The sequence below is a fragment of the Neopsephotus bourkii genome, unplaced genomic scaffold (assembly GCF_033783945.1).
Source record: "Neopsephotus bourkii isolate Nb327-2 ecotype Australia unplaced genomic scaffold, CSIRO-AGI_Nbou_v1 NB_1767, whole genome shotgun sequence".
In the NCBI taxonomy this organism is placed as follows: Eukaryota; Metazoa; Chordata; class Aves; order Psittaciformes; family Psittacidae; genus Neopsephotus; species Neopsephotus bourkii.
The window spans coordinates 10403057-10429994 of record NW_026902241.1 but is presented as its reverse complement, the minus strand read 5'-3'; the positions used below and the strand labels follow the sequence as shown (position 1 = coordinate 10429994).

General features: G+C 38.0%; 2 protein-coding genes across 2 annotated transcripts; one reads left to right on the top strand and one right to left on the bottom strand.

Annotated features, from left to right (window-relative positions):
* Positions 1 to 1482: 1482 nt before the first annotated feature.
* Positions 1483 to 18758, bottom strand: ERMARD (ER membrane associated RNA degradation). Its single transcript, XM_061378853.1, has 19 exons — positions 18666 to 18758; positions 18283 to 18452; positions 17396 to 17564; positions 16069 to 16208; positions 15455 to 15556; positions 14897 to 14986; positions 13717 to 13814; positions 13004 to 13140; positions 11037 to 11151; positions 10414 to 10516; positions 9897 to 9926; positions 9312 to 9380; positions 8839 to 9009; positions 7851 to 7934; positions 6960 to 7039; positions 6026 to 6154; positions 4343 to 4552; positions 3298 to 3411; positions 1483 to 2633 (listed from the first exon to the last, which is right to left on the bottom strand). The coding sequence occupies exons 3-19, from the start codon at positions 17562 to 17564 to the stop codon at positions 2474 to 2476; spliced, it is 2001 nt and encodes a 666-aa protein (XP_061234837.1). The 5' UTR covers positions 18283 to 18452; positions 18666 to 18758; the 3' UTR covers positions 1483 to 2473.
* A 229-nt stretch (positions 18759 to 18987) lies between these two features.
* On the top strand, positions 18988 to 26736 carry DYNLT2 (dynein light chain Tctex-type 2). The gene is made up of 4 exons (XM_061378852.1): positions 18988 to 19067; positions 23145 to 23348; positions 24768 to 24926; positions 26280 to 26736. Exons 1-4 carry the CDS (start codon positions 19035 to 19037, stop codon positions 26388 to 26390), a joined length of 507 nt encoding a protein of 168 aa, XP_061234836.1. The 5' UTR covers positions 18988 to 19034; the 3' UTR covers positions 26391 to 26736.
* Positions 26737 to 26938: the final 202 nt, after the last annotated feature.

The following is a 26938-nucleotide window of genomic DNA, read 5'->3' as shown; positions in this document are numbered from 1 at the left end:
AAGAAAACATTCTTTGGTACAATTCTAGGTATTTGAAATTAGAATCACAGAATCACAGAACCATAAAATGATTTGGGTTGGAAAGGACCTTAAGATTATCACTCTGCCACCGGCAGTGAAAACTGCAGGAAAGACTGAATTTTGAAAAAAGGCTGAACAGCTACTTGACTAGCTAATGGATGACTACACAGTTTTGAACAGCTCAGCTCCAGAATTTATTCTGATTAGGACAAAAAGAAGTCAGAATACTTGCATTTAAACATGATGTGTTTTGCCAGCATTACTCATGCGTGTACCCACTGGATGCCCTTGCTTATTCCAAGCTTCTTTTGCTCTTAGGAATACGGAGTGTTCACAGTCAAGATTCTTTCTAGTATCTTAAAACTCAAATTGACTCCAAACAGATGGCAAAGATTACCTGTGTCATGGTTTAAACTGAAGAAGTCAGTTTAAGTAACTGATAAAGGACAAACCCTATGACCTTTACCATGTCTTGCAATTTGTTCTTTAATGTGCTTTGTAGAATATACGCTTATCCTGCAGCTCTATTCTGCAAGTCTTTTAACACCAGGGAGAAACTACAAGCCCTGCATGTAGCTCTACTGGTAAACAACAGCATTAAGTCAGGATAAATTGGATTGCCCCAGCCTGCTCCAGATTTGTTCAATAGATGGTAGAAGCATTCCCATCAGAGAGCTTCAGAGGTAGGAAAACAAACTGGAAAAGCATCATTGACAAAATTGCCAGAAGTCCATCATGTTTCTTACTGCAGATTTAAAGCAGCAAATCCCATCCATGGCACTAATTAATAAAAGAGAAACTATCAATGTGCTCCATCTTAAGTAAAAGCATATGAAAAGAACAACATGCAAGATCATGTTAGCAAAGCTTACATATAGGACAACTTATATTGCTGAAAATATACATCTATGGTCTATAAGGTACTTTTCAGTACATGAACATACTTCCAAAAGGAGAGAGCAGGTCAGCTGTTAATGTACTTTTAAACCATGACTCTGTGTTTGGATTTCTTGATCTCTTCCCCACAATAAATATGTAAAACTTAAACAAATTTTTGCCTTACAACATTTACCACCATCAAAGCAAGTGTAATCATAAATGTCCCTACCAACCTACACTTAGCAGATGTTAATATGTCTGAGCAGTCAATGGGTACAAAATAAGCTTTCAAAAATATAATTAGGATTTGCCAACTCAGACTTTAAAAAGAGCCGAAATTTCAGACTGTGGCTCATACGCTGCATTTAATTCATTATTCTCTATTCCTAGTTTTTATCTTTCTTAGCTAGTTCACACTTCTTCACATCATATATTTCCACAGTAACAAGAAAAACCCATGGAAAGTGACATAGCTGTATTTCAAACACACACAATATGCTGCAAAAGTAACATAAAGGAAGCAATATGATATTCTCCATACCCCACACCAAATAAACCAAACTAGTAATTCTCTCACTGTAATTTCCAGTCAAGAAACACTGCAAAGAATCTTATTAAAAAGTAACTTGGATCTGTGATCCTTTGTATAGCCAAACACCCTCCAGACATTACCCTCTGGTTTTACTCTCCTCAGGAGAAAGCAAATGGATAGAGATTGGTGGTCTTCTGTGAATCTGTTCAACTGCTGCATTCCTTTGAAATTCTACTCTTTGGAGATGAGAAAGGGGAAGAATTTGTTTGAAAAAACAAGTTATTCAAATTGATGTTATGTGCAACAAGACGGTAACTTTTTGAACCATAATACATTTGTGACTGTGATTACATGCAAGTGCTTGTTTATTCTGAAGGAGATTATTTACTAACTAACTAGATATTTATTGGGAATGAGCAGATGAAATTAAAGAAGCACATATTGTGCAAAAGTTATTCCACCCTGTCTCCTTTAAATCCTAGTACATCAACAGCTGGTACTACATTATCAGCAATATCCCAGTGCAAGATCTGATTCTGTTTTGAACTAACAACAAGCACAGCTGCCAATGAGCACTACTTTCTGCTAAACATTCATCATTTCTTAACCCGTTGATCAGTGTCTTAACATAATTTCCAGTATATTTTAAAGCAAAAAATTACTTTTTGCATTTAAAATTTTCCAGAGCTTTTATTCACACCCTCTTCTTCAATATTTTCAGTAGAAAAATACAATAATAACAATAGAAAATTACAAAAAACCAACCAAACAACAAAAAATCCAAGCTACAAAACACATAAAGTAGAACTTGCATCATCCTGATTTAGCTCAGTAAATCTTTTTCACTGGATTTAGCAGTCTGCTCTTCAGAAGCTTGATCATAACAAGTCCAGTCTCAACAGTCACTTTGAATAAAAAGAGTAAATTTTGCATCCAAACTTTGACAGTGACTCATGATGTCTGACTTTGAATTAAGACTCATCAAACTTGAGGACTCCATAATTTTTAAGATATAACAACGTCCAAATAACCCTAAAGTCATTATGTAGTTAGCTGCATTAACATTAGCTTTCTGTCACTGATTCTTTTGATTTTTATCAAAGTCTTGTTTGTAAGCTCCAGGGTTTCATCCCACTTGTTTTTGTCGGGGCTGGTGTACGTCACCAAGTTCTCAGTATACTGCAAGACTGACTTCAAAAACCTACAAGAAATAAAACAAAAGAATAAAAACCTCAAGAAAGGATTTAAAAGGAAAAATAAAATAAAGACAAATATCTCAATGCCTAATGGAAAGTGGCTAATGTCTCCAAATTTCCAAATCTCCCTCAGGATGGTCACTACGTTAAATACTTCTTCTACTTCTAGAAGAGAACCACTCCCTCATTCCCACAGTACCAAGTCATAATTTTCAGAACTGCAATTAAACACTGCCATAGAAAGAATGCAGTGATAAAATATGTAATAGAATTTTCCCCAAATGGCTTCCTTTCCTTTCTCGGCAAATGTTTCACAACGCCTACGGTATCCAACCAGCTGTGAATTGACACACAAGGACTAAACAATTTTAAATATGGCTTTTATATATTAAATTTTTTTTGAGTGATTGTTCTCTATCTATACTAAAGAAGAGTTTAGTAAAAATTAAAAATGTGAATAACTGGACCATATATTTTCAGTTAAGTAATTTTAGTTCTTGAGTGAACGCTGTCTGAGATATGATGATGACTATAATGATAAGAAGGATGACAATGTACTATAAAAGTCATGCTGTTCCTTTTATTTTCTTTCTCTACATAATTTGTATTACAGACCAAAAAAGAATGTGTAAAATTTCCTGTTTTCATAAAGTAAACTTATATACTCACTTTAGATACTGCTGATAATCTGAAGGATTCTTCTTACAAACCAAATGAATGTTGACTAGTTCCACAGTCATCAACACCAAGATGAGCCGCAACACTGGAGACAAAAATTTAATGCTAGAAATAAGAAAAAATATTTTAAAATAAACAAAGTAACCCCAAACTAAATACAAATCATTACTATAATAAATTCTTCTGCTTCCATCCTAAATAGCTGGATAATGTGGGAGACAAGGGGGGAGACGATTATGAAAAGTCCTTCAGTAAGGAGCAGAGCAAATATCAATACTATAATTAAAGACTATAAATAATGAAGCCTCAAAAAGACGAAAAAAAAAGAGTAACACATATAGTTAAGATTCCAAAGGAAACCTCACCAGCACCTATTAATCCATAGATAACACAGTGGAATTCAACTGATGTGCAAATATGCACCACGAGTTGCCAGTTTAAGCTATGCTTCTTAAATAAGATGGTTAACATTTTTAGGAATATAACCTGACCAAGAACACAGTATTAACGATTTTCCCAGTTTTTAAAGTAGATTCATAAATCCCTGAAAAATTCTTCTGAATAGGAACAATATTAATGGAATACTAAAAAATCTCTCTTGTATCTATAAAAATGCTGACCCAGGTATAATGATAAAAAAACAGAAATAAAGTAGGCATGGTCTTAACAGCAGTTTAATCTATTACATTCAGATAAAATTTGAATGGCATTTATATGCTTAAATAGGAAAAACTAGCAACTGAAGAATTACACTGTAGCATTTATACTTTCATTTGAAAACTTATAATTTACAGTAAAATAATCCAGCAGTGCTAAAAATACCCACGAATTATTCTCCAATTTGAGATTTTGTTGTCATCTCAGTACTAATACAAAGCAGACATCTGGGTTGACACTTTACTGTGAAATGGTTAACGAGCACATAAGCACTGTTGACATTAAACTTCTAAGCCAAAGCACTGAAAGCTAGCAACAGCAGCACGCAGCCACTTTCTCATAAACCTAACCACGAAGTAAAGAAAAACCATCAGCCAACCTGCTCAACATTCGTAGATAGTTATGCCTCTGACGAGAACGTAGAGTCTTGCTCATCCACTGTTTGTATCTCAACTCTGTGCTGGCAATAACTTGTTCAGACACTTGATGGCACTGTGTGCTTATTTTACGGAGTACCACCAGTATTTCCAGAACAGGTCTCGGAGAATAAAGCGTGCAAATACGTGTATCACAGAGTTCAGTCAACAGCCTCCAAAACAGGAAAGAATTGTTAATTTCAATCTTTTGTTAGCTGGATTTAACATGAGATACATTTCAGATTCAGAGTGGTTTGATTAATCATGTTTTAACTCTGAAAACCTGGAATCAGGTTACTGCTACCTCACGACTGAAAAAACGAAAAAAACTGTATCTATTTAGTAGGGGTAGTGATTGTGCTCTCTACCGCTTTACTTAATATAAATACACAACTGCTGGTGATAAATATGTTTCCCATTTGAGATCAAAGAAATACGACCACAGTAAACAAAACTGCCTGGCTGAAATGATATACTGAACACATCAAATCACAGCAGGGTTGTGGTTGAAGCCTCCCACCATAGTTCAATTCACAATGAATTAACATCCACCATAATAAAACTCATTCAAACAAATGGCATTAATTAGTCCTCCCATTAGTGTGTGGTCTTTCTTCTGTGAAGACCAAGAAGCAGATTTCACATTTTGCAAAATGCAGGTGGTGGAGCTATTGTTTTAATCGACACCACACCAGAATATGCTTTGTTGAAGCACTCAATTATCTTTCTGCTGTCATATTCTGATTTGCTAACCTAATGTGTCACACATCACTTTAAATACTCTGTTCTTGAAGAAATGTCTCTTAATCTCCCTCACAATCAAATTGTCTCTGAGACAGCAAAACGTTAATGACTAAAAGTGATAAAGGCAGAAAACTCTACAAATGGTTTAATACTTTAATAATCGGGCTTCTTTTTCGTAAATAAGTGCAGAATGGTAAATAGAAAACAGAAGGCACACTTGCTATGTTAAGTAAAGCAACAGATAAAGTCTCCCTTGCACTATCCTATCCAGGCCTAACAGGTTTGATTAGGAGGAGTTTTGTTCCAATCTATTTATTCAGTCACAGAACTCTTAAGACTTCTGTAAGAGTGATAACTAAAAGTGTTTTGATCATTATTCCAAATCAGATATAATTGGAAGTAACAAACCCCCAAGTCTGAGAAGAGTGTAACAAGATATCTTCTATTTCAGAATCTTGATACTAAAGCATGTAAGAATTATGTAGCTACATATTATTTTAAATGCCACACACAGCTGTGACACCAAGCACATTAAAATCAATTTCAGATTCAGTTTTAGCACACAAAAAAAGAGTAAAGCCAACTAAATATAGTCAGTATATAAATATTTAAGGCATATTGCTTCCCCACTCTGCAAGAACAACAGTCATTTTTCTCATGCAGATTTCCAAGTAAAATCTCTACGGCAATGATGCCCCAGATCTACAATTTTCATTTTGAAGATGATGCTCAGCTGCATTCTTAAAACGTTTAGATTAAATCAACAGCAACATCAGAAAAGTGCAAGCAGTATTTCAAGCATTGTTCTAAATGAAGGTCAATGAGTAACTCAGGATTGAGAGTACTTGCGTTGGGATGTGTGGAGAAACTGACAGTGGGAATCAGTAGGATGTGAAACTCACCTCTCTGTTAGGACATAATTGATTGGATCATCTGAACTACAGCAATTCTGGGGCATGTATTGTTGCAACTGAGATAGAATTTCAGATATCATAAAAATTAAACTACTAGCTTCTGTATTTCCTTCCAATCTTAAAAACAAAAGAAAAAAATAATTTGAGATTATAAAACTGTGTAGTACTCATTATTTCTCAGAAGACATAGATCAAAATATAGATTCTGGGGAAAGAGTTATATTCAGTGTCCACTCTCTGGTATTATGATTCTTTTCCCTCTACTTTATGAGCATGATTTTGTTTCTCCAAATACATCCAACTTTTTTTCAGTCTCAGCATTCTTTTGAAGCCCTCGGCCCTCTTAACACTCCATCAAAATCCTGCAGCATATTACATGGTAGATACGCTGAATTTTCTTCTCTCAGCTATAAACAAGTATAATTTCCTCCAGTGATATTACTCGACTTCCTCCTTTAAAATAACAAGAGAATATTACATTCTTTTTATGAGTAATACCTCATGCAAAGTCTTCCATTGATTAGGTTACCAAGCCCTTTTCAGAATCAGCAATTGTCTTCTGTTTTACATCTGGCACAACATCTCTTTTAAATTGTGAAACTCCTAAGCTTTAGTTTAACTTTTTAAGAGACTCTTCAGCATCTTTTCAGAAACAGAATATGGAGCCACTAACGCCTTTGTATGTTTCAGATGTCTTCTCATTCCCTTCAAGTTAGCATACTGTTGATTGTATAGTATCTGTACTGATGCGTATAGCATGGCTTAAGCTAAAAAGAGCAAAGGGGTTTTCTCAGAACCCCTGTGGTATCTATTACCTTCCTAGTAAGTATTTGAAGAGATATTTCACCATCTCAAATCTCATTCTTCATCACTACCTTGAGAATTTTTTTTTTTTAATATATTTTTTTTTGCATATACATACCTTTCAATTGTTTGAACACACTCCTCAGACACTATTGGCAATTCAGGCCATAAGTGAATACTCTTCATACATCCCAGTACCTTAAAAATGTATCACGAAAAATGTTATGTAAAGTATAGCCTTTGACAGCCAGGACAATATATTTTATTTTCTTTAGTGGCATTTTTAGAAAAAACCACAACAGGCAGTGAGATATTTGCTCAGTAGTCGTAACTATGTAAGCTGACATCACTCACTAAAGATCATGTTAGGTCAAAATGTTTTGATGTACACTTTTATGCTAAAACATCATCTGAATAAACTGATTTACTACTGCTTCTTCCCTTTTTTTAATATAAAACCATGGATTTTGTAATGTTCAGTTTGAATGCTGTCAAAAATTAAAAGCACAAAGTATGCTTACTGCAATCTCAATGTACTAGAGGAATATATTCAAGCAGTTCAATAATTCATAGAGTGATCGGCAGAGAACTGTCACAGCACTTGAAAGCAGATTTTGCTCCAGTGACAGAATCTTAATCAGCTGGCTTTCATACACTAAAAACATTAGTCATAGCATAATCCAAGATGACCAGCAACATTACCAGAGTGCTCTTGACGTAAGAAAGGACAAGGAGATTAAGAAAACTACAGAATAGCAAATATTTAGGCAACAATAAAACTGTTCAGTGATCTATACACAAACACAGCATCAACTGCATCAACAGTAGTCTGCTTAATTACGTTTCATTTTAGCAACTGTAAATTCTGAAAGATAAAAATAAAAAGATGACAAAAATATGTAAGATTTTAACTTTTTGATAGAATCAAACCATGAAGACAACAACTGGACCATTCTTAAGGATTATTAATTTTAAGGACTGAAATGCTTTCACAGTTGGAAGTACATACCTGTTTCTTGAGTCGGGAAATAGGATGAAATCGAGAACAGTAGCAACTTGCACAGCTCATCAGTGGTTTTATGACCACGTGTTCCTGATTTACAAAATCACACACAATACACAACGGTTTCTTTAAATTGCCCTAATCATACACAGAGCTAGGTCTATACTTAATTTTATGCAAACCACCTATAGTACTGAAGTCAATAAAGACTTCCAAATGTCTGAGGGCTGAAAGCAGTAATCAGCACAGTGAGTGTTTAAAGCTTCATTTCTTTGACACGTTTTAACTATGAAACCTGACAGCAGCTGACAAAAAAGCAACAAAGTACTCCTCTAATGCAGCAGCATGCAATATATCTTGTTACACTAACAAGAGCTGCAACTAATAAATGGAAGATTTATCTCAGAGGTTGGTATGTGATATTGAAAGAAGTAATCCCCAATATTAAGAGGAAACTGGGGTGAACATATATAATAATTGCTAATGTTCAGAAACATGCACTATTAGACAAAAGGTGTTCACAAATTCAGAGCATGTAGATAAGATACAAATCCCACCTCCATTAGTGAGCTGCCATTATATAGAGTCTCTGAGACAAAAAAATCTCAAATATTACATACATCCATGGCTGAGCTACAGCTGTTCTACAAAACTTTCAGATAATTCAGCATATGAACAGTCTAGGTATTGATACAATTTGACAAATAAAATTAAGTGGAATCACTAAAACTTTTGATCAACCATATGAATCAGGAGTGTCTATGTAAACAAATTAGGGTACAGTGAGAAAAGGTAACCTTTAGGAAAACTGCCTGTACTTATTTCACTATAAAACTAGGAGAAAAACATACTTTCATAATCCTTATGCAGAGGAATACCTCATTTCCATGAAAAACTGCTGTCAGGAAAGATTCAGTCATAAGATATTCTGAAAGCAACTTGGCATCCAAAGCAAATGAAAAAAAAAAATCTTCTGAGAACATATTGATCCTACCTTAAAAGAAAACATATTCTCATCTGAGAATCTGCAGAGAAGAGTAATTGCAAATGCAACTATCTGGTTAGCTACTTCTCTGGGAAATGCTTCTAGATTGATCTCTCCATGGCTTAAACGATCTCGTACACGTGGACCCTCCTGGTGGTTTAAGAAATCCCAAAGAAATTCCTGTAGAAACACCAAGTGTATAGAACTCTATTCCATGTATATTCACACTGAATAGAATACATTCAGTATATAAAATACCTCTGAAAGGTAAGTATTCAATCATGTCTATAGGAAAGGAGCATTTAGATAGTCAGAAAAAATGCAGACTATACTTGTATTTAAAAAAAAGGGGGGGGGGGGCACAAAAGAAAAAACCCAACAAAACCAAACAAAAAACCTCCAAACAAAACAAAAAACAAACAAACAAAACGAAACCCAACCAAACAACAAAAAAGCAAAGCATAAACTTTTAAAACACTTGCCATGGCCGGCTCCTCAAGAACTGCTGGGAGCTGGTTGACTTCTTCATTATCCAAATGCTTTGCTAGCATCTAGAAAAAGAATAATTTGAATAGAAGCCTATTACTGAAAGCCAAACACTCAAAGAGAAAACACCAAGTTAACTGGTTTACCTAATTTTAAGGAATTGTTTCCACCACACAAGAACCAAGTTACCTAATTATTAGTGATAGATTATTTGAGATAAATCAAGATAATTGTAAAATTGAAGATTTCTGCTTGCAGTGCTTATTTACATTTATTTTGAGTAACTGAATTTAGGAAAAATGACAGAATGTTTCTGCGAGATGAAGAAATTAAAGATAAAAATATTTAGAAGAAATTAAACTCTGTTCATTAAAATTTCTATTATTTTTGACATGAGCTGGAAATTTCAGATTTTACATGTTTTCTGTCCATCATCTTCTGTTTGGAAACAAAATTAGAAATAATGTCTTATGCAACACAATAAAGTGCTTTCTGCTCTCCAGTGATGGGAAACATGCATGTGCTTAAATTCTGACACTGATCTATATTAAGAAAAAAAATTAAAAAAACCCCATACATACCTCATCGAAAGTGGTGTAGAGAGCAGAAGACTAGAATAAAAGACAGTATTATTTGATTTTCAAATGAAAACAATTAACTAGACATGTATACCAAGCTTATATTTATTCATTTGCATGAGATACCAGAAGTGCATGAATTGCAAATAAATTAAAGTACAGAAGGGACTTCCGGATTTTGTGCCAAGTTTCTTAAAATATAATGATCTTAAAATATATATAATATAATATAATAAATATAATTTCTTAAAATAACACGATCTACTTTCCATCCTAAATTACTGTTTCTGAACACTAGCTTTCAAGTGCTTTTTCAGACCTCTTTTACTGGCAGATATTTTTACAAAAACCATAAGAGGCGTTCATGAACTCCACTGGAAATTTGTAAATAATGTTCCACAATTGACTGAAAAAATTTGGGGGAGAATCTGTAAATGTTTAGACATTATACTTCTAGAATAACTATTTTGCAAATATTTTTAAGCACTAAACCAAAATTGATTTTAGACAGAAATTTTACCTCAGCTGTTAGCAATCGATTTGGACATTTATTGGTTGTAGTGAAAAGCAATCTAAGTCCAACTTCCAGCTGAGGAAGTAAGAGAATCACACAGTCGGCATACCTGTAAAAATAACAGAGATAGCCAAAGAAGTTTTCCTCCCTTATAAATATAATCCAAATGGAAATTAAAGCCATCTCAGGCTTATACTCTCAGGCCAAACAACCCAGACCAGTACTTTATAAACAAACAATAAGTGACAAGCTGTGCCTAAGAGAATCTGACCACCAAATTCAAGCCAGCTCAGAGATGAGAATAACTTACAAAAAAGTGGAGCGTGAGTGAGGAAAACAAAATGTTAACAATTGAAGATTTGTTTCCACTTGTTTTGGAAAACTCCAGGTTTTTGCTACATCTGCTGTAGTTCTTTTTAGGTTTCAAATATAGTTGATAATCCTAATTGGCATAAAATAAAGTCTACAAACTTTCTGAGACCACCACAACAATGCATAATTAGATATTGTTAAGCAACAGATTTAGCAAAAAGCTTTGCTATCTAAAAATGTTGCTATTATTCTTTAAATATAGAATATATTAATTTTACATTCTATTTAAAAAAAACCCAAACAACCAAACCTGTTACCTGCTTTGCTTGAAAGCTGTTAGAGCAGCCATCCAAAAAGGTATCATCGTTTTTAATACAAAACTGGACAGGTTTACTAGCTCTTCAGCTATGGAAACTGCTTCATGATTAAGATCTGCAAGTTAGCAAACCAACATTGAAAAATTACATACAATCTATGGTTTACTAATTAATTCTTAGTATTTCACTGAAAATGATAAAAGATAATTTCAGCATTTGTAAAGGGAGACTTGAAAGCTATCCCGTTTAACTATGCAAGTCCAATGGTAGTTACATTTCAGATGAGGAACTGAGTTTATAAGATTGTATTTTTAGCGATAATGTAAAATTACAGAGTAAAACCAGTTAAAAAGTCATGGCTGCTTTTTACTGAGATTAAAAGACTACACAGCAACTGGACACAGCTTGTGTTAAAATACTTGCTCTCTACCTGCTTCAAATACTTTTAAAAAGTGCAATATGTATTAATCATTTTAAATCAGTAAGAATCAGTACAGTAGTAGGAACATTTGAACGAGAACATTGTTCCTACTTTATCAGTTTTCTGTGCTGGCATAACAAATTCACACTTCACACTTCAATATAATGTAATATAATGAAACTCACACTTATGAATGCAGATTTTAAATATCCACAAGAAAGCTTAAAATGGCAATTGCAACTTTATTATAGTAGGTGCTGTTTCAAAGCATATCAACAGCTATAGGACTTACACTACATGATGACTGGAATGTTATCAGATAGATTTGGTTCCCCAAAGCCCTATCTCAGTTGCATGAGCAGAGAGGCCACTGGTAAATCAGTGACATAGCACAAACTACATCATGACAATCACTGACACCAAGATTCCTTATATGCTGTTACTGGTTTAAAAATAGTAGGAATAAACCAAAAAAGGTTTGTAGTCAGAGAGATGACAAGACCTTAATCTGACACTTCAATTCCTTCCCTGAAAAAAACATCAGTATACGGAAGATGTGTCACCATTCTTTACTCTGTTTCACCACTACCTTCCCAGTAAGATGCAGGGCACTCCTGCTGGGACCCTTGCAGCTAGAACCCACTGATTTTGGAAAGAATTACATTTTCTAAATCTAGATGACTGTTACATGAAAAAGACTCTAATCATCAAAAACCTGGAATATACAGTTGAAGTCTTTTAAAAGCAGTAACGCTACACATTTCAAATTGTTACAATTATTTTAGAATGTAGTATTTTTTGATTCAATAGTCAGTGGAACTGCCTACGTATTAAAAAAGTTTCACAGAATCATAGAATAGTTGGGGCTGGAAAGGACCTTAAGATCATCTAGTTTCAACCACTGCCATGGGCAAGGACACCTCACACTAAACCAAGTCACTCAAGGCTCCGTTCAACCTGGCCTTGGAACACCGCCAGGGATGGAGTATCCACAACTTCTTGGACAACCTGTTCCAGTGCCTCACCACCCTAACAGGAAAGAATTTCCTCCTTACATCCAATCTAAACTTACCCTGTTTAAGTTTTAACCCATTACCCCTTGTCCTATCACTACAGTCCCTAATGAAGAGTCCCTCCCCAGCATCCTTGTATGCCCCTTCAGATACTGGAAGGCTGCTATGAGGTCTCCACTCAGCCTGCTCTTCTCCAGGCTGAACAGCCCCAACTTTCTCAGCCTATCTCAGCCTATCTTCATGCTCCAGTCCCCTGATCATCCTCGTGGCCCTCCTCTGGACTTGCTCCGACAGCTCCGTGTCCTTTTTATGCTGAGGACGCCAGAACTGTGCACAATACTATAAGTGAGGTCTCAAGAGAGCAGAGTGCTACTTGTATGACTACTCATCTTATGCCAGTGTATATAGGTACAGGTATCTTTAAGATTCAATCTTAGAACTGTGAAAAAAGCATTATTTTCAACTGTACTTCTGGACAATGAAAGAATAGCAAATATAGTATGACAAAAACTTGCTAATGGTTCAATACTTGCCTGGAAATATATCAAGCTCCTCTAAGCTAACGAAGATCATGTAAGGTCGATGTACTAATATGCATTTATTTTGTAGAAGATACGTCTGTAACAACTGACCCAATCCTGCAGTTAAAAAAAGCAGCATAGCACAATATCTAGAGAGAATACCATAATATATTAGAAAAGCCTATAAAACTGAATCTTTTATAAAGAATCAACATTTCTGGGTTGAAGACAAAGTTTGGGGATTTCTTTTATCTTTCAAAGTCCATCCAAAACCTGGGTTCCCCATCTCTTTTGAGTAGGGGCCGTTAATACAACTGCATTCACAAGCATGAAAAAACTATGCAGAATTAGGAATAAAGCATCACTGTATTCTATACTGGCTAACTGTTGCTCCTCCTCTCCCATTCCTCTGCCTTTCATTCTGAGTTATGCCTGACTGCTCTGACAGACAATGAACTAGGTTTCAAAAAAAAAGACTTTCAGCTTTCTTGTTTTTCCTGTTAATAAAAAATACACTGGACCTAAAACTGACCAACTTTATAACAGCTGAAGTATTCTATGGAAATCTCTCCCCAAATGAAGCAGCAGCAGCAAGGGAAAAGTGTCAGGATACTGCCAGAGGCCTTAGGACTTTTTTTCAGTACAAGCAGTATGCTTTACTAATAGCTTTTTAAGCACTCTCAAGTCTGACTGGTAAGAAAATAAGGCTCTTTTTGGTGACTTACTTTGCAGGAATTTCTTCTGGGGATGCAAACCCATGCCACAAAACATTACGAAGATTCAGACCATATGGAGATCCAATGAATACCCTCAGTACGTTCATCTGATTAAAAAAGCAAAGTGGTTACTGCATGAAGAAATCTATTATTTATCACCTGTCTCTTTCCCTGACAGAAAATTTCAGAAGTTACTGAGAAACTACAATGTCTACTGTCAAGATAACTGGCCACAGCTTGGCATAGTAACAGCAACTCTTTGCAATTCCCAGTGATCTCTGAAAGATAATCTTTCAGCTTAATTGTACATGCTATGGAATATAACACAGGAAGAACAAAACTAATTATTAGACATTCCAAACAGTTACTGCACAAAAACAAATAAGATCAAGGCTAGGTCTTACTTCTTGTAGTGTAAATCCACTACAATTTAACACAAATTAACAAAAATGCAGAATTTGTATTCAAAGCTGCATCCTCAGATCACTATCAATCAAAAAGGGAAATTTTATTTTATTTTCTAACTGTAAGAATTGAGCTATTCCACATTCTATCAAAATTTAATAAATAATCCTTATAACAGAGTGGCTAACAATACAAGCTTCTACAGTTCATATTCAACATTTTGTCCTAACAAAGAATTTACGTTTGCAAAACGGTATGTGAAAGACCACCTACTCTGCTTACACAGATTGTAAATTTAATATTTTATTCTTATTCTTATGCTTTTGCACATGAGGATGAACAAACTAATTTCCTCTATTTCAAAAAATTTGTGTCATAAACCTTACAAAGCATCTTACTACAGTGATGGTGAAGGGGAACACAGCTTGTCAGAAACAGCACAAGGTGTGTATTTTCAAGCTATGCAGCTCAGAAAGAGACAGACAACTCTGCAGCCTGCTCACCTCCTTGACAGATACGTGACATTTTACACACAGGGTTTTTTCATGTAGAAGAGCAAGAAAGAACTTATAATCTTGCCTTTAATGTATTTCAAATTACAATAGTCACTAATTTTCCATATATCCCCAGACTGTAACATGTATAAAATGAAAGTTTTTCCAATATATTACAGAATTTGTAAACTCATCTTCAGTGAAAGCAAAGGCTGTGCTTGAAAATCTGCCATTTGACAAGAAGAAAACCAGTTCAACACTTATTACTCATTTCAAAACTATGCACTTACTACAGCTTGTCCAAAGACAACTGCAAGCTGCTCAGAAGCAAGCAAGTCTCTTAGAAGGAAAGGGCAATCTTTACCAATCAGTAAATACACCTATTAAAAAAACAAAAGCAAACCAGATAACACATAAGTAATTCAGCATACTTCTCTGTATTTCAAACATACAACTTGACTATTTCACCCATGCTGCATGCTGCTGCCTTGCCTCACAGAAGTTACTACACTATCAGATCTTCTGTGAAAGGTATGCTGCTCCCTGTTTCACTTAAGTAAGTCGGAGCATTAACGACCTACCATACGTACACTGACTGAGCAAACTTTGCTCTTTTTAAATCAAACTCACACAAGCAACTCTAACAGCACAGGTGAAGGAGTCCCAGATGTTTCCATAAGCAAAACTGGATCCAGAAAATAATGTGTCCAACTTAAAATGCAGCTGGGTTACTAGTGTACTACCATAGTACAGTGTCACCTCACTTTCTCAACATGCAATTAAATGTAAGAGCTTATTCTCTTCTCGTAAACCCAAACCTGCGACAGACTTCTTGTGCTGGCACTTACATCACCCAAGGCTCGCTCCAGGCATGATGTCAGCTTCATTAATCCAAGAGCAACTTCTGTAGCTCGTGTATATTGTAGAACATCAAATATTTCAAGAAATAACTGTATGATGGGGGAGAGCAAGAATGCTGTGTTAAACAGTCACAAGGAACAATCAAATAGTCAAAAGCATAGAGAAAATTAAATATTCATCTGTTATAGTTGCTATATAAATGTAGAAAGAAAACCATGCCAAGAACATGAAAATGTAAATGCCTGGAAAGAAACTGCCCCAGAGAACCTCTTGTATTTTTGGTCACAACGTACCTAGTGCCTTACATCTATGAAAATTATCAATGATAACTTTAGATGCTAAAACTTGGTACTAAGCACAGATTATTAGAAAAACAAAATCCTACCATCTTAGGTTAGAATAGGCCGAGCACCTCACGTTCTCAGATTTAAAACCTAATTAGAAAGTCAGGAAAATTAGCAGCAACTATGTGTGAAGAATGACAATCAGTTACAAATTCTAAGTATTTTCGTACATTGATTATCTCTTCCATGTTCTGAAATTAAACTTCCATAAAGGGATCATATACCAAAATACAAATTGTAAACAGAAATATCCATACCTCTGTGCAGTTTGTCCAGTGGAACCACAAAGCATACTGAATTACAAACTGCTCCTTGGTCAGAGATTTGAAGTGCAAATAAACAGATTCACATACAGGTCCTAATGATCGTATACTTTTGATATAATCCACGCTTTGATCTTAAATTGAAAAACAGAAGGTGATTAGAGTACCAAACCTGCCAAAGATCCAATATTTTAAAGCTCACAGGGAGTAAAACCTTGTGTGCGCATTTCTGACAAAGAATTTTACCCGAACTGTTTTAGCACAATTAATACAGTACAATTTACTACCCAAAAGAGATAAGATACAGAAAAGTAAAAGTGCAGTGTGCAACCAGGTAACATCAAGTACCTTCACCAAAAAAAAAAACCACCACCACCAAACCAAAACCAAACCAACCAAAACCCAAAACACCACCAAAACCAACAACCAAAAACCAAACAAAAACACCCCACCACAGCAAAACAAAAAAACCCAAAACTTAATGGAAGAGGGTTATTATGTTCTGATTTTGTTGAAATGGGAAGAACCTACTAGTGCACACAAATTCCACATCAAGACGGAACCTAGTGCAGGCTCAGAGGGATCAGTCAACTTGCACCACCTATACCCTTTAAAGAATGCAGATGGATATGATACCTTACAGAGTGGTATCAACTGCTCCTCTTTGGTGGGACATTTTCATAGGAAAAGAAATTCTGATTTACTGAAAGATACTGCTTGAGGCAGAAGCATGTATCATTTCCAGAAATTAGTAACAGAGGTTGTATGATGCAATTTGGCAAATTAATTTGGCAAATTCAGTTAGCTCATCAGGGCATAAATACTTTGTTTTGATTAAAACAATTAACAAAATAATTATAAACTGTTCTACAAACAGGAGAACCAAACAGTAGTTCTGTACAAACTAAAGCTGGGGAAACAAAAAAGAGCCTAAGCAATAGCAGGAATACTGAGATTTACTGAAAAAAAAAAAAAGGAAAAAAGATATAAAGAACACAGAAGAAAGCAATGATGAGGTAGGAGAGAAGCAGAACTGAACCCTTCATGAACTGAACCCTTTATGTACAGGCACAAGAAGTTGAGAACCAAGATGAATGAGAAAGCAAAGGAGCAGCTACTTATGTAGCACAGATTACATGAATCTTCGAAGCCAGCAATAACCAAATACCAAATGTGGATGAAAAATTTAAAGCTGCTTGTAGATATGAACTGTATGTATTCTAATCTGCAGCAAATCTAATGCTGTACTGTGATAAAATGTTATAACCAAGCTAGGATTGCTATGAACTGTACTGAGATTCTGCATTCATGTATCACCAACCTGATTCAAGGTAACACACATGCTCTGTAACAGCTTGCCAACATACTTCGCCGTTTTCAGATAAAATATTATTAATATCATAGGTGTCTTTCTTCTCAAATCCAACTTTGCAAATCAGATAATGCACAGGCTGAGAAAGACATGTAGTGACTGAGTCTGACAACGCCATCTACAACACACACACACACAGAGAAAAATAAAGTCTTTGCATTAAGAAAGTATATGAAACAAAATTATCATTAAAGCATACCCATAAGCACAGACATACATATAGCAATACAGCATCTGTATGCAAGTTGTTAAGGTTAACAATGCAACTTCCAACTATGCATATAATGAAAGGAACTCTGAGCAGAACCACCTTGTGGAAAATTGAGGGGAAGAACTGCTCTACTTGCATAACGCCAGGATGGTACGCTTCTGAATGTCTGATCTACTGAACTGATACCAAGATAGACTGAAGCAAAAGCTTCTAGTTTATATATACCTGTTCTGTATAGTTTCTGAGTTTGCAGAGAAAATTATGCTACTTCAAATAAAACCAAGACCTTCAGTCCTTATGAACAGCAAAATCAGTGGGGGGAAAAGAGGGAGGGGGGAGAGGAAAATTACATGTGAATTCTGGTAGAACTGGTTGAACAATCTAAACATAAATATTATTTGCACATTAGTCTAAACAGAAAGATGGACGGATACAAAAGCACACATTTAAATTAATGAATTTGCAAAGATAGAAATACTTATGCTAAAAAGGAAGAAAACCCTTCTGATTTGGTAAAAAAAAACCCAAAACAACAAAAACTAATTAAACTCATTAATTAAACAGAAAAAATAGAAACGGTTTTAAAATGAAGTATCACAACGAATATAAAAAGACTCCCTTAAACTTTTTTTTTTCCTCTCTAATTAGGTGGTGGAATTGACCCTCACAGTACACGATTTCTGACTTCACGGCGTTAAGGAGACACTATATATACATATACGTGGGTAACAGCACACAGTAGGTATGACAGTCCGTACCAGGAACTGAAATTGGCTGCCATCAGGAGTATCCTATCTACTACTAAAAAAAATATACCTGTAATGTTCACAGAACATATAATTCAGCTCTCCGCCTTACTTTGCGCCCCGCTCCCCATTTCACTGTCAAAGACAGGAGGCAAAACATGATCACCGCCGCCCCTTACTGCCTAGAACAGACCCGATACGGAGCAGGCAGCTGCCGTTTGCAGGGAGCGTGACCAAGCCCCGGGTTCCACCTGTGGCTGACACCCCCCTCCCGCAGCACCAGCACGTTCCCCAGGCCGGCAGCAATCCCGGGCCCAAAGCCCCCGATCCGCCCTCTCTCTCCCACAGACCCCACGCCGCCATAGCGCTGTACTGCTATTACCTCCGCTACTGCTTGACGCAGCCGCTATACGTCACGACGCAGGGCTAGCGCGCGGCGTCACGCCTGGCTCGCGCGGGAAGAGCGCCGCCTTGGCAGAGGGCTGGCGCACGCCGCGGCGAGCGGAGGTGGATTTGCTTCGCGGCCCGTGGGCTGGAGCAGGAGGAGAGAAGAGAAGAAAGGCGAGGCGGCTTAGGTCTTCACTTCGCCTCCCCTCGGGGGAAGCGACGCTGTTTGCCGCAAGCCCCAGAGATGGGCTCCAAGGCTCAGAAGCTCGACGTTCTGGTGCGGCAGGGCTTGGTGGATAAAGGCAGCATGAGCGGCCGCCTGGCTGCCCCGGCGGGTTAAGCCGCGGGCGGCTGTGGTATACCAGCTGTGTGGGAAGGGAACGGGTGTGAGGCTGTGGTATACCAGCTGTGTGGGAAGGGAACGGGTGTGAGGCTGCGGTATACCAGCTGTGTGGGAAGGGAACGGGTGTGAGGCTGCGGTATACCAGCTGTGTGGGAAGGCAACGGCTGTGAGGCTGCGGTATACCAGCTGTGTGGGAAGGGAACGGGTGTGACGGCAGCGGTAACGGCCGCACTGCGTGCCCGTCGCATGGCCAGAGTGCGGGCTGGGTGAGCTGCGGTAGCCCATGGCCTCCCGCTCCGTTGTGGTTGCCTGAGGCAGGGGCGCTGGCTCGGCCTGTAGCGCTTCAGCTGCCGGTTGAAGGAGGGAGTGATGGGGCTTGGGCCCTTAGGAGGGACGATGCAATGGAAGAAGGCCCTGAAGCTTTGTTATCTCGGTATGTTTATTTCTGTGTGTCCAAGGTTAAGTCTGTATAGTAGCGTACAGTTATATAAGAACAGGATTTTGTACAGTCATAGAATCATAGAATAGTTAGGATTGGAAAGGACCTTAAGATCATCTAGTTTCAACCCCCCTGCCATGGGCAGGGACACCCCACACTAAAGGTGTCACCCAAGGCTCTGTCCAACCTGGCCTTGAACACCGCCAGGGATGGAGCATTCACAACTTCCTTTGGCAGCCCATTCCAGTGCCTCACCACCCTTACAGTAAAGAACTTCTTCCTTACATCCAATCTAAACTTACCCTGTTTAATTTTTAACCTGTTACCCCCTGTTCTAACACTACAATCCCTAATGAAGAGTCTCTCTCCAGCATCCTTGTAGGCCCCCTTCAGATACTGGAAGGCTGCTATGAGGCCTCCACACAGCCTTCTCTTCTCCACACTGAACAGCCCCAGCTTTCTCAGCCCGTCTTCATGTGGGAAGTGTTCCAGTCCCTTGATCATCCTCGTGGCCCTCCTCTGGACTTGTTCCAACAGCTCCATGTCCTTTCTATGCTGAGGACACCAGAACTGTGCACAATACTATAAGTGAGGTCTCAAGAGAGCAGAGTGCTACTTGTATGACTATTCATTTTATGCCAGTGTATATAGGTACTGTTGTTCCAACAGTTCCATGTCCTTTTTATGTTGAGGACACCAGAACTGCACACAATACTCCAAGTGAGGTCTCACGAGAGCAGAGTAGAGGGGCAGGATCACCTCCTTCAACCTGCTGGTCACGCTCCTTTTGGTGCAGCCCAGGATACGGTTGGCTTTCTGGGCTGCGAGTGCACACTGAAGCCAGCTCATGTTCATTTTCTCATCAACCAACGCCCCCCTAGTCTTTCTCCAGAGAAATCTGAATCTCTTCTCTGCCCAGCCTGTAGCTGTGCCTGGGATTGCTTCGACCCAGGTGTAGGACCTTGCACTTCGCATGGTTAAACTTCATGAGGCTGGCATCAGCCCACCTCACAAGCGTGTCAAGGTCCCTCTGGATGGCATTCCTTCCCTCCAGCGTATCAACCGAACCACACAGCTTGATGTCATCGGCAAACTTGCTGAGGGCGCACTCAATCCCACTGTCCATGTCAGCGACAAAGATGTTGAACAAGACCGGTCCCAACACGGATCCCTGAGGATCCCCCCCCTGAGGGACACCACTCGTTACTGGTCTCCAGCTGGACATTGAGCCATTGACCACAACTCTTTGCATGTGGCCATCCAACCAGTTCTTTATCCACTGAGTGGTCCACCTATCAAATTGATGTCTCTGCAATTTAGAGACGGATGTTGTGCAGGAAAGTGTCGAATGCTTTGCACAAGTCCAGGTAGATGACATCAACTGCTCTAGCCCTGTCCATTGGTTCCGTAGCCTCAGCATAGAAGGCCACCAAATTGGTCAGGCAGGATTTCCCCTTAGTGAAGCCATGCTGGCTGTCACCAAGCACCTTGTTGTTTTTCATGTGCCTTAGCATGCCTTCCAGGAGAATCTGCTCCAAGATTTTGCCTGGCACAGAGGTGAGATTGTCTGGTCTGTAGTTCACTGGGTCATCCATTTTCCCCTTCTTGAAAATAGGGGTTTTATTTCCCTTTCTCGAGTCATCAGGAACTTCACCTGACTGCCATGGTTTTTCAAATATGATGGGCAGTGTCAAATGTAAATCCTTTCACAAGGGATGCAAATATATAGAAAGGTAATTGTTGCGTTGTGCTGAAACTTAGAATCACCATATTTATATTGTGAAATAAAGAGGTAGGTTTATTTACAAGCCATTTGTGTAGAGGTATCAGTAATGTTTTTGGTTGTCTCTAATAAATTGCTTCTTGAACATGAGCAAATGATTATGAAGACTCCTGTCACTAAGCAGTTAAACTTGTAAGTAACAGCATTGTTAGAAGTAGTGCACTATAAGCATGAATTTCCTGCTGTCTGTACTGGTACAGCCTGAAGGTGCTGTGACTTATGCTGAACCATGTTAGCAAAGAATTGCCGTTTGCACTGAGACCTTTTTCACAGGTTCATTTCCACTGACATGGATTGGGATGCTCATTTGAGCAGCTAAGCTGGCAAACTTGAAGTGTTTTTTATTCTGTTAGGAGACCTGTGATGAGCAAGTAGGGGTTGTAGTCTTTGTAGATCTGAGTTTCAGTTAGAGGATAACAAGTATGCACAACCTAAGTGCAAATGTGTTTGCTCCTTGCATTTTTAGTGTAGTGTAAGTACTATTGGGAGTTTGAATTGTTGGCATGATATCAACACACACCTGCAGCCAGTTTGGCAGCCCCAGTGCAACTTCACTAGTTTTCAACAGCTATCTAATGGTAAGGAACTAAAGGAAAGATGTAGGTAATGTCCACAGTGTTGACAGGGTACATGACAGAATGTGTGTGATCTCATAGAGAAGAAAATGCATTGCTTCCCTTATTCTCAGACTCCTCTGACTGAAGGGCTTGTGAGCCCCTAAGCAATGCATCTTTTCACCAGACTCTTATATTATCCATAAGTGTATGATTGTTTTATTACACGTCTTAGTGTAAGCATTACACTGTGATGTTTTATCACCTTTGTGCTCTTTTCTGCTCTTCTGAAAAGGAACTGATGATTTTCTCTCACCTAAGTTCCAGCTGTAGTCAGGTAATGGAGCAAGAGACGAGTTAGCAGAACTTGAAAGCAGTTAGTTAGGAGGCAGATGGTATGGAAGACCACAGTCTGTAGCATTCGTTGTGATCTCATAGGTTGCATGTACTTTCCTCTCTTGTTTTGTTATCCTTTTACAGTTCTGTTTTAAGCCAGCCATGGAGGACAGCAGGTGACACCTTCTATGTGCATCATCAGACTTGCAGCTTGCATTCACAGAGGGCCAAATTTTATTATGTTTGTTGAAGAGAATGATCCAAGCTGGATGGGAAGAAAACGTGGATCTTCAGAGTTCTGATGACAAATAAAAAGAACTGCTCTGTTTTTAAGTTCCAAGCAAATTACAAAACTCACAAATTGGAGCGTAATTCCCTCCCCCTTTATTTTTATTAATGAGAAATTGAATCATTAGTACAGGATGCATTTGTTTGGTAGCTTCATAAGGAATGAGGACAAGAATGAAATTACATAGTAAATTAATTGAGCATATATTTTGTGTAGGCTGTTTGAATGAAAATGTAGAAGTTGTGGTTTACAGTTTTGGACACATGTTAATGTCTATGTGGTTTTACTTGGGAAGTGGAGTGTATTCAGAGTGCTAGTATGATGTGTCTGATTGAGTTTACATGCAAACTTCATTTGGGTTTTGGTTAAAACGAAGTCAAATTTAGGCAGAAATTAACTACTGTTCTCTTTTTTTCAGTCAATACAGTAGTGTCAAAACAGCCAGAAGATGATACACCCATTTTCTAGCTTTTCTGCTTTTTTTGTCACATGTTCCTAGACAAATTGTGGTGCTTTTTTGCTCTTAACTGTAAATCATAAAGTATTATTTAAACTGTTAAATGCTAAAATATTGACATGTGAAGTAGAGTTTTTTTATTATTTTTCACAGGTGAAAAGAAAAAAGACACAGTCTTATTATGAAGTTTCAGGTCTGGCTCCAGTGGAAGAAGAGCAAGCTAGTGATCCAGCAAAATCTAATCTAGCATCCAAAGATAATAAGGCAAAGATTAGATATGCTAATACTCACAGGCTGGAGCCGTACAGTAGAGTTCAGGACTACTTAATAAGAAACAAAGCTCAAGCAGTACTAACGGTATAGTATTTATTTTAATTGTCTGATTTTATTGCAAAAGTAGTGTGTTTTGCAAATATTAATGGAACAGTGTAAGTTGCATAAACTTAGAGGTATGATAAATCTGCAGACTTTGGGTTTTTGCACACAAATGTAGAATGAATGCACTCTGTTTTGCTAAGTGCAGGTGGCCCTCTGCAAGGTCACCATGGTGTGATCACATGCTATTAAGATGGAGCTGAAGCTTCTTAAACTCTTAGCCATTTCTAAATCAAATTGAGCTATAGCAAACTTAAGAGTACACTAATCTGCATCCAGTCATTAAAAGATCCTCACCTTGAATTTGTGGGATTGCACTCCTTCAATTAGTTATACTACTATCACATGACCACAAAATATACTTGGTGTCCTTGACAGTCTGACTGGCATGTACAAAAATTAAGCAACAATAAGGGAGAACAATCTGTTATAGCATCATAGAATGGTTTGGGTTGGAAGGGACCTTAAAGATCATCCAGTCCCAACTCCCCTGCTATGGGCAGGGACACTTTCCACTAGACCAGGCTGCCACATCCAGCCTGCCCTTGAACACTTCTAGTGATGGGGCATACACATCTTCTCCAGAAAACCTCTTTCCATGTCTCGCCACCCTCATTGTAAAAAATTTCTTCCTTATATCCAATCTCAATCTACCCTCTTTCAGGTTAAAACCATCTTTCCTTATCCAGTCACTGCAGGTGCAGGTGCAAAAAGTCTACTTTATCCTCCTTATAAGGCCCATTTATATATTGAAAGGATACATTAAGAGCGGCCTGAGCGAGGACTGTGAACAATTTTGTTTTGAGCAGGAGGCTGGCCTAGGTACCTCCAGGAAACCCTTCCACCCTAAGTCCTTCTAGAAGTCTACAAAAATTGCTGTGAAATTCTGTTTAGCTTCAGCCTTCTGCCTTCTCATGAGTAAAAGAGAAAAACAGAAATGTGGCCAACACAAGGATGTTCCTCCCTGCTGAAGCTCCAGGTTGTCCTTAGTTGTTCACCACACTGGTGGCAGAGGACAGCATAATATCTTGAGATATGTAGCTGTTAGTGATAACTTGAATAGATAAACCTAACTCTTGTAATTCTGCTGTCTGGACGCCTTGGTTATTTGGAATAGGTATTTGTAGTGCTGTTTTCCAGTGAACCAAGTTCAGATGATGGAGAATACACTCCAGTTTGATAAATAGAAATAGGCCGGCTGTGTTTGTCACTTTCAAAAAACAGATAAAACATTTAAGAGCAAAAACAGTGCAGCCTTTGCTGTTTGAGAGCACTGTGTATATTGATGGTTGTACTCATTAGTTCTTCTAATGCTCTTGTAACAGAAATGACTCCAAACGTTCTTCAGCAAAAGACTACCAGGATGAAAAACTTAAGATTTTTCCAAATTGTTTTTGATAGAGTAAACTTCAACAAGACGAATATGATGGAGCTTCTAGTCTCTCCTTGTGTGCTTTGATCTCAGAAGAAATATTAAAGGCTGTGAAGGAATTGAACTTTGATCGCTATAAATATGTGGTATCAGTACTAATTGTGGAAAAGGCAAATCAGGCAATGGAAGTGAGCAAACATATTACTCATAATATCTCTTGCAAACTGAAAATAATTTTTAGAATTGTTGTTAACTCCTAGGCATTCATGCACATTCAGCAGCTCTATTAGTTCGAGGTGGTCTTGGAGCCTTTGTGTTCTTTATGTGGAACAGTAGGCCAAGGGACAGTTGAAAGTGCTGCTGCAATTCTGCCTAACCCTTGTGGAAGTTGTAGTCTGAGACTGGCAATAGTGGTAAGCAGCCTATGCTGCTCTTCCCCATCAGGCAGTTATTTCCACTGTGTGCTGTGCCAGCGCAATTGCACAACTGCAGTGATACTCTTTTTCCAATGTGTTTTGATCTCCACTTGGGTTGTTACATTCAGCATAAAATGCTGTGTGGCTGCAGCTTGGGGAAGGGGTAACAAAGAAAGGGATGGGAACTGTTTTAACTGTAGCTGCCACCAGCCATGCTTCTGGAACTACAAATTAACATTAGTAATCTGAATTTGGCACACCCAAAAGAAAAGTATACTAGATATTCCTATGTTTGTATATAAATGTACATGTATTGCAAGCTCCTGCTGACATTCGGAACACCTTTAGCTATCTTGCCAGTTTCAGAGCACTTCTGTTTAGGAGTGTTTTGACATCAGCTCTTGAACCTGATGAAACCTGATGAGACTATACATGGTTTTAGTGGGTTACATGAAACAGTTTCCGAAGGGTTGTCATCTTGAGTACCAAAGCCGGGGGGGGGGCTGCTTTTTCAACAAGCCAACAGCATTAGGACAAGAGGACGTACCCGCTTTTCTGGTACTGTCTCAAGGCATGCTGCCCTGAAGTTGTCTTTTGACTGAGGAGCTGTAGGATAGAGCAGGTAACTGAAACGGTCCAAGTTGTTTTGTTTGTTTTTTCTCCTGACGAATGTGTTTATTCCATAAGCCAACTCACATCTTTTAGCTTTGAAAACAGTTTTGTCAAAAAAGCTGAGAACCCAGTGAATGGTCTGAGATGGACTGGAGTAAGCTGCAGGTGGAGGAGTGGGAGAAGTGACTTCTTTGTTACATGTTCCGCAAACTGATGTCTACCTGGCTTTTGAAGGGGTGCTGTTATGGTACGCTGAAGTGCCAACAAGAGAACATGAGAGAATTGAAGTTTTGATGTAGAGATTTTTGGATCTTTTGGGGTGTGAGCGAGAATGTGTATTTTAACATTGAATAGGCCCTGTTTATTCTCACTGTGATTTTGCAGATGTTACTATTTGTAAGTCTTGTAATGCAGTTGTATCAGCATTTATATAATGCTGTGTGTTCTACAGAGACATACAAAATCTGTGCTGTATAGAGATTCACAAATAACTTTTTCTTTTCTTTCCTTTAGGTTGCCAGCAGATGGGTCTGGGATGTTCAGAGAGACACTTGGGTTTCAGCTGAATATGAAACTAACACATTTTTTGCACTGGCTTTGGTAGTGGCTTGTTATTACGAGTAATACTCTAAAAGCCACACCTGGTTTTGGTATATTAAAAATTTCCAGAATGTCATTATTTTAGCACTAATTTTTGCCCTAATGCTCTTAGTTTGTTGAAATTGACATACAGTTGAGATAATTTTGCTCATTTTTCTGTGTTAAAAAAACCCACAACCCAACAAATGAAAGAAAAAGTTTTGAAATGCATATGATTCCGTACATATGAGCTTCAGCTGCTGGAATGCTCTGCTATGGAAGTTGAAGCAGCTTGATAGGAGACCAAACTTTGCCAGATTTTTAATGTTGCTTGTCTGTTGCATGCCTAGGGTTGATAATGAAAGTTTACAATAAATGGCAGGTATCACTATTCTTAAAAAACATTCTCTTTGTAAAAAAAAAATGCCAGTGTTCAGTCTTTTCCTAGTTGTACCTATGGTAAAATGCCAGTCTGTGTAGAAACCTGGCTGGGAGGGCATCTATGCTTCACACACCTAAAGATTTGTGGACATTTCCAGTCGTTTGCCTTGCATGAAGTGCGAGTTCAGCCATCAGCTTCCCTGATGTTTGAA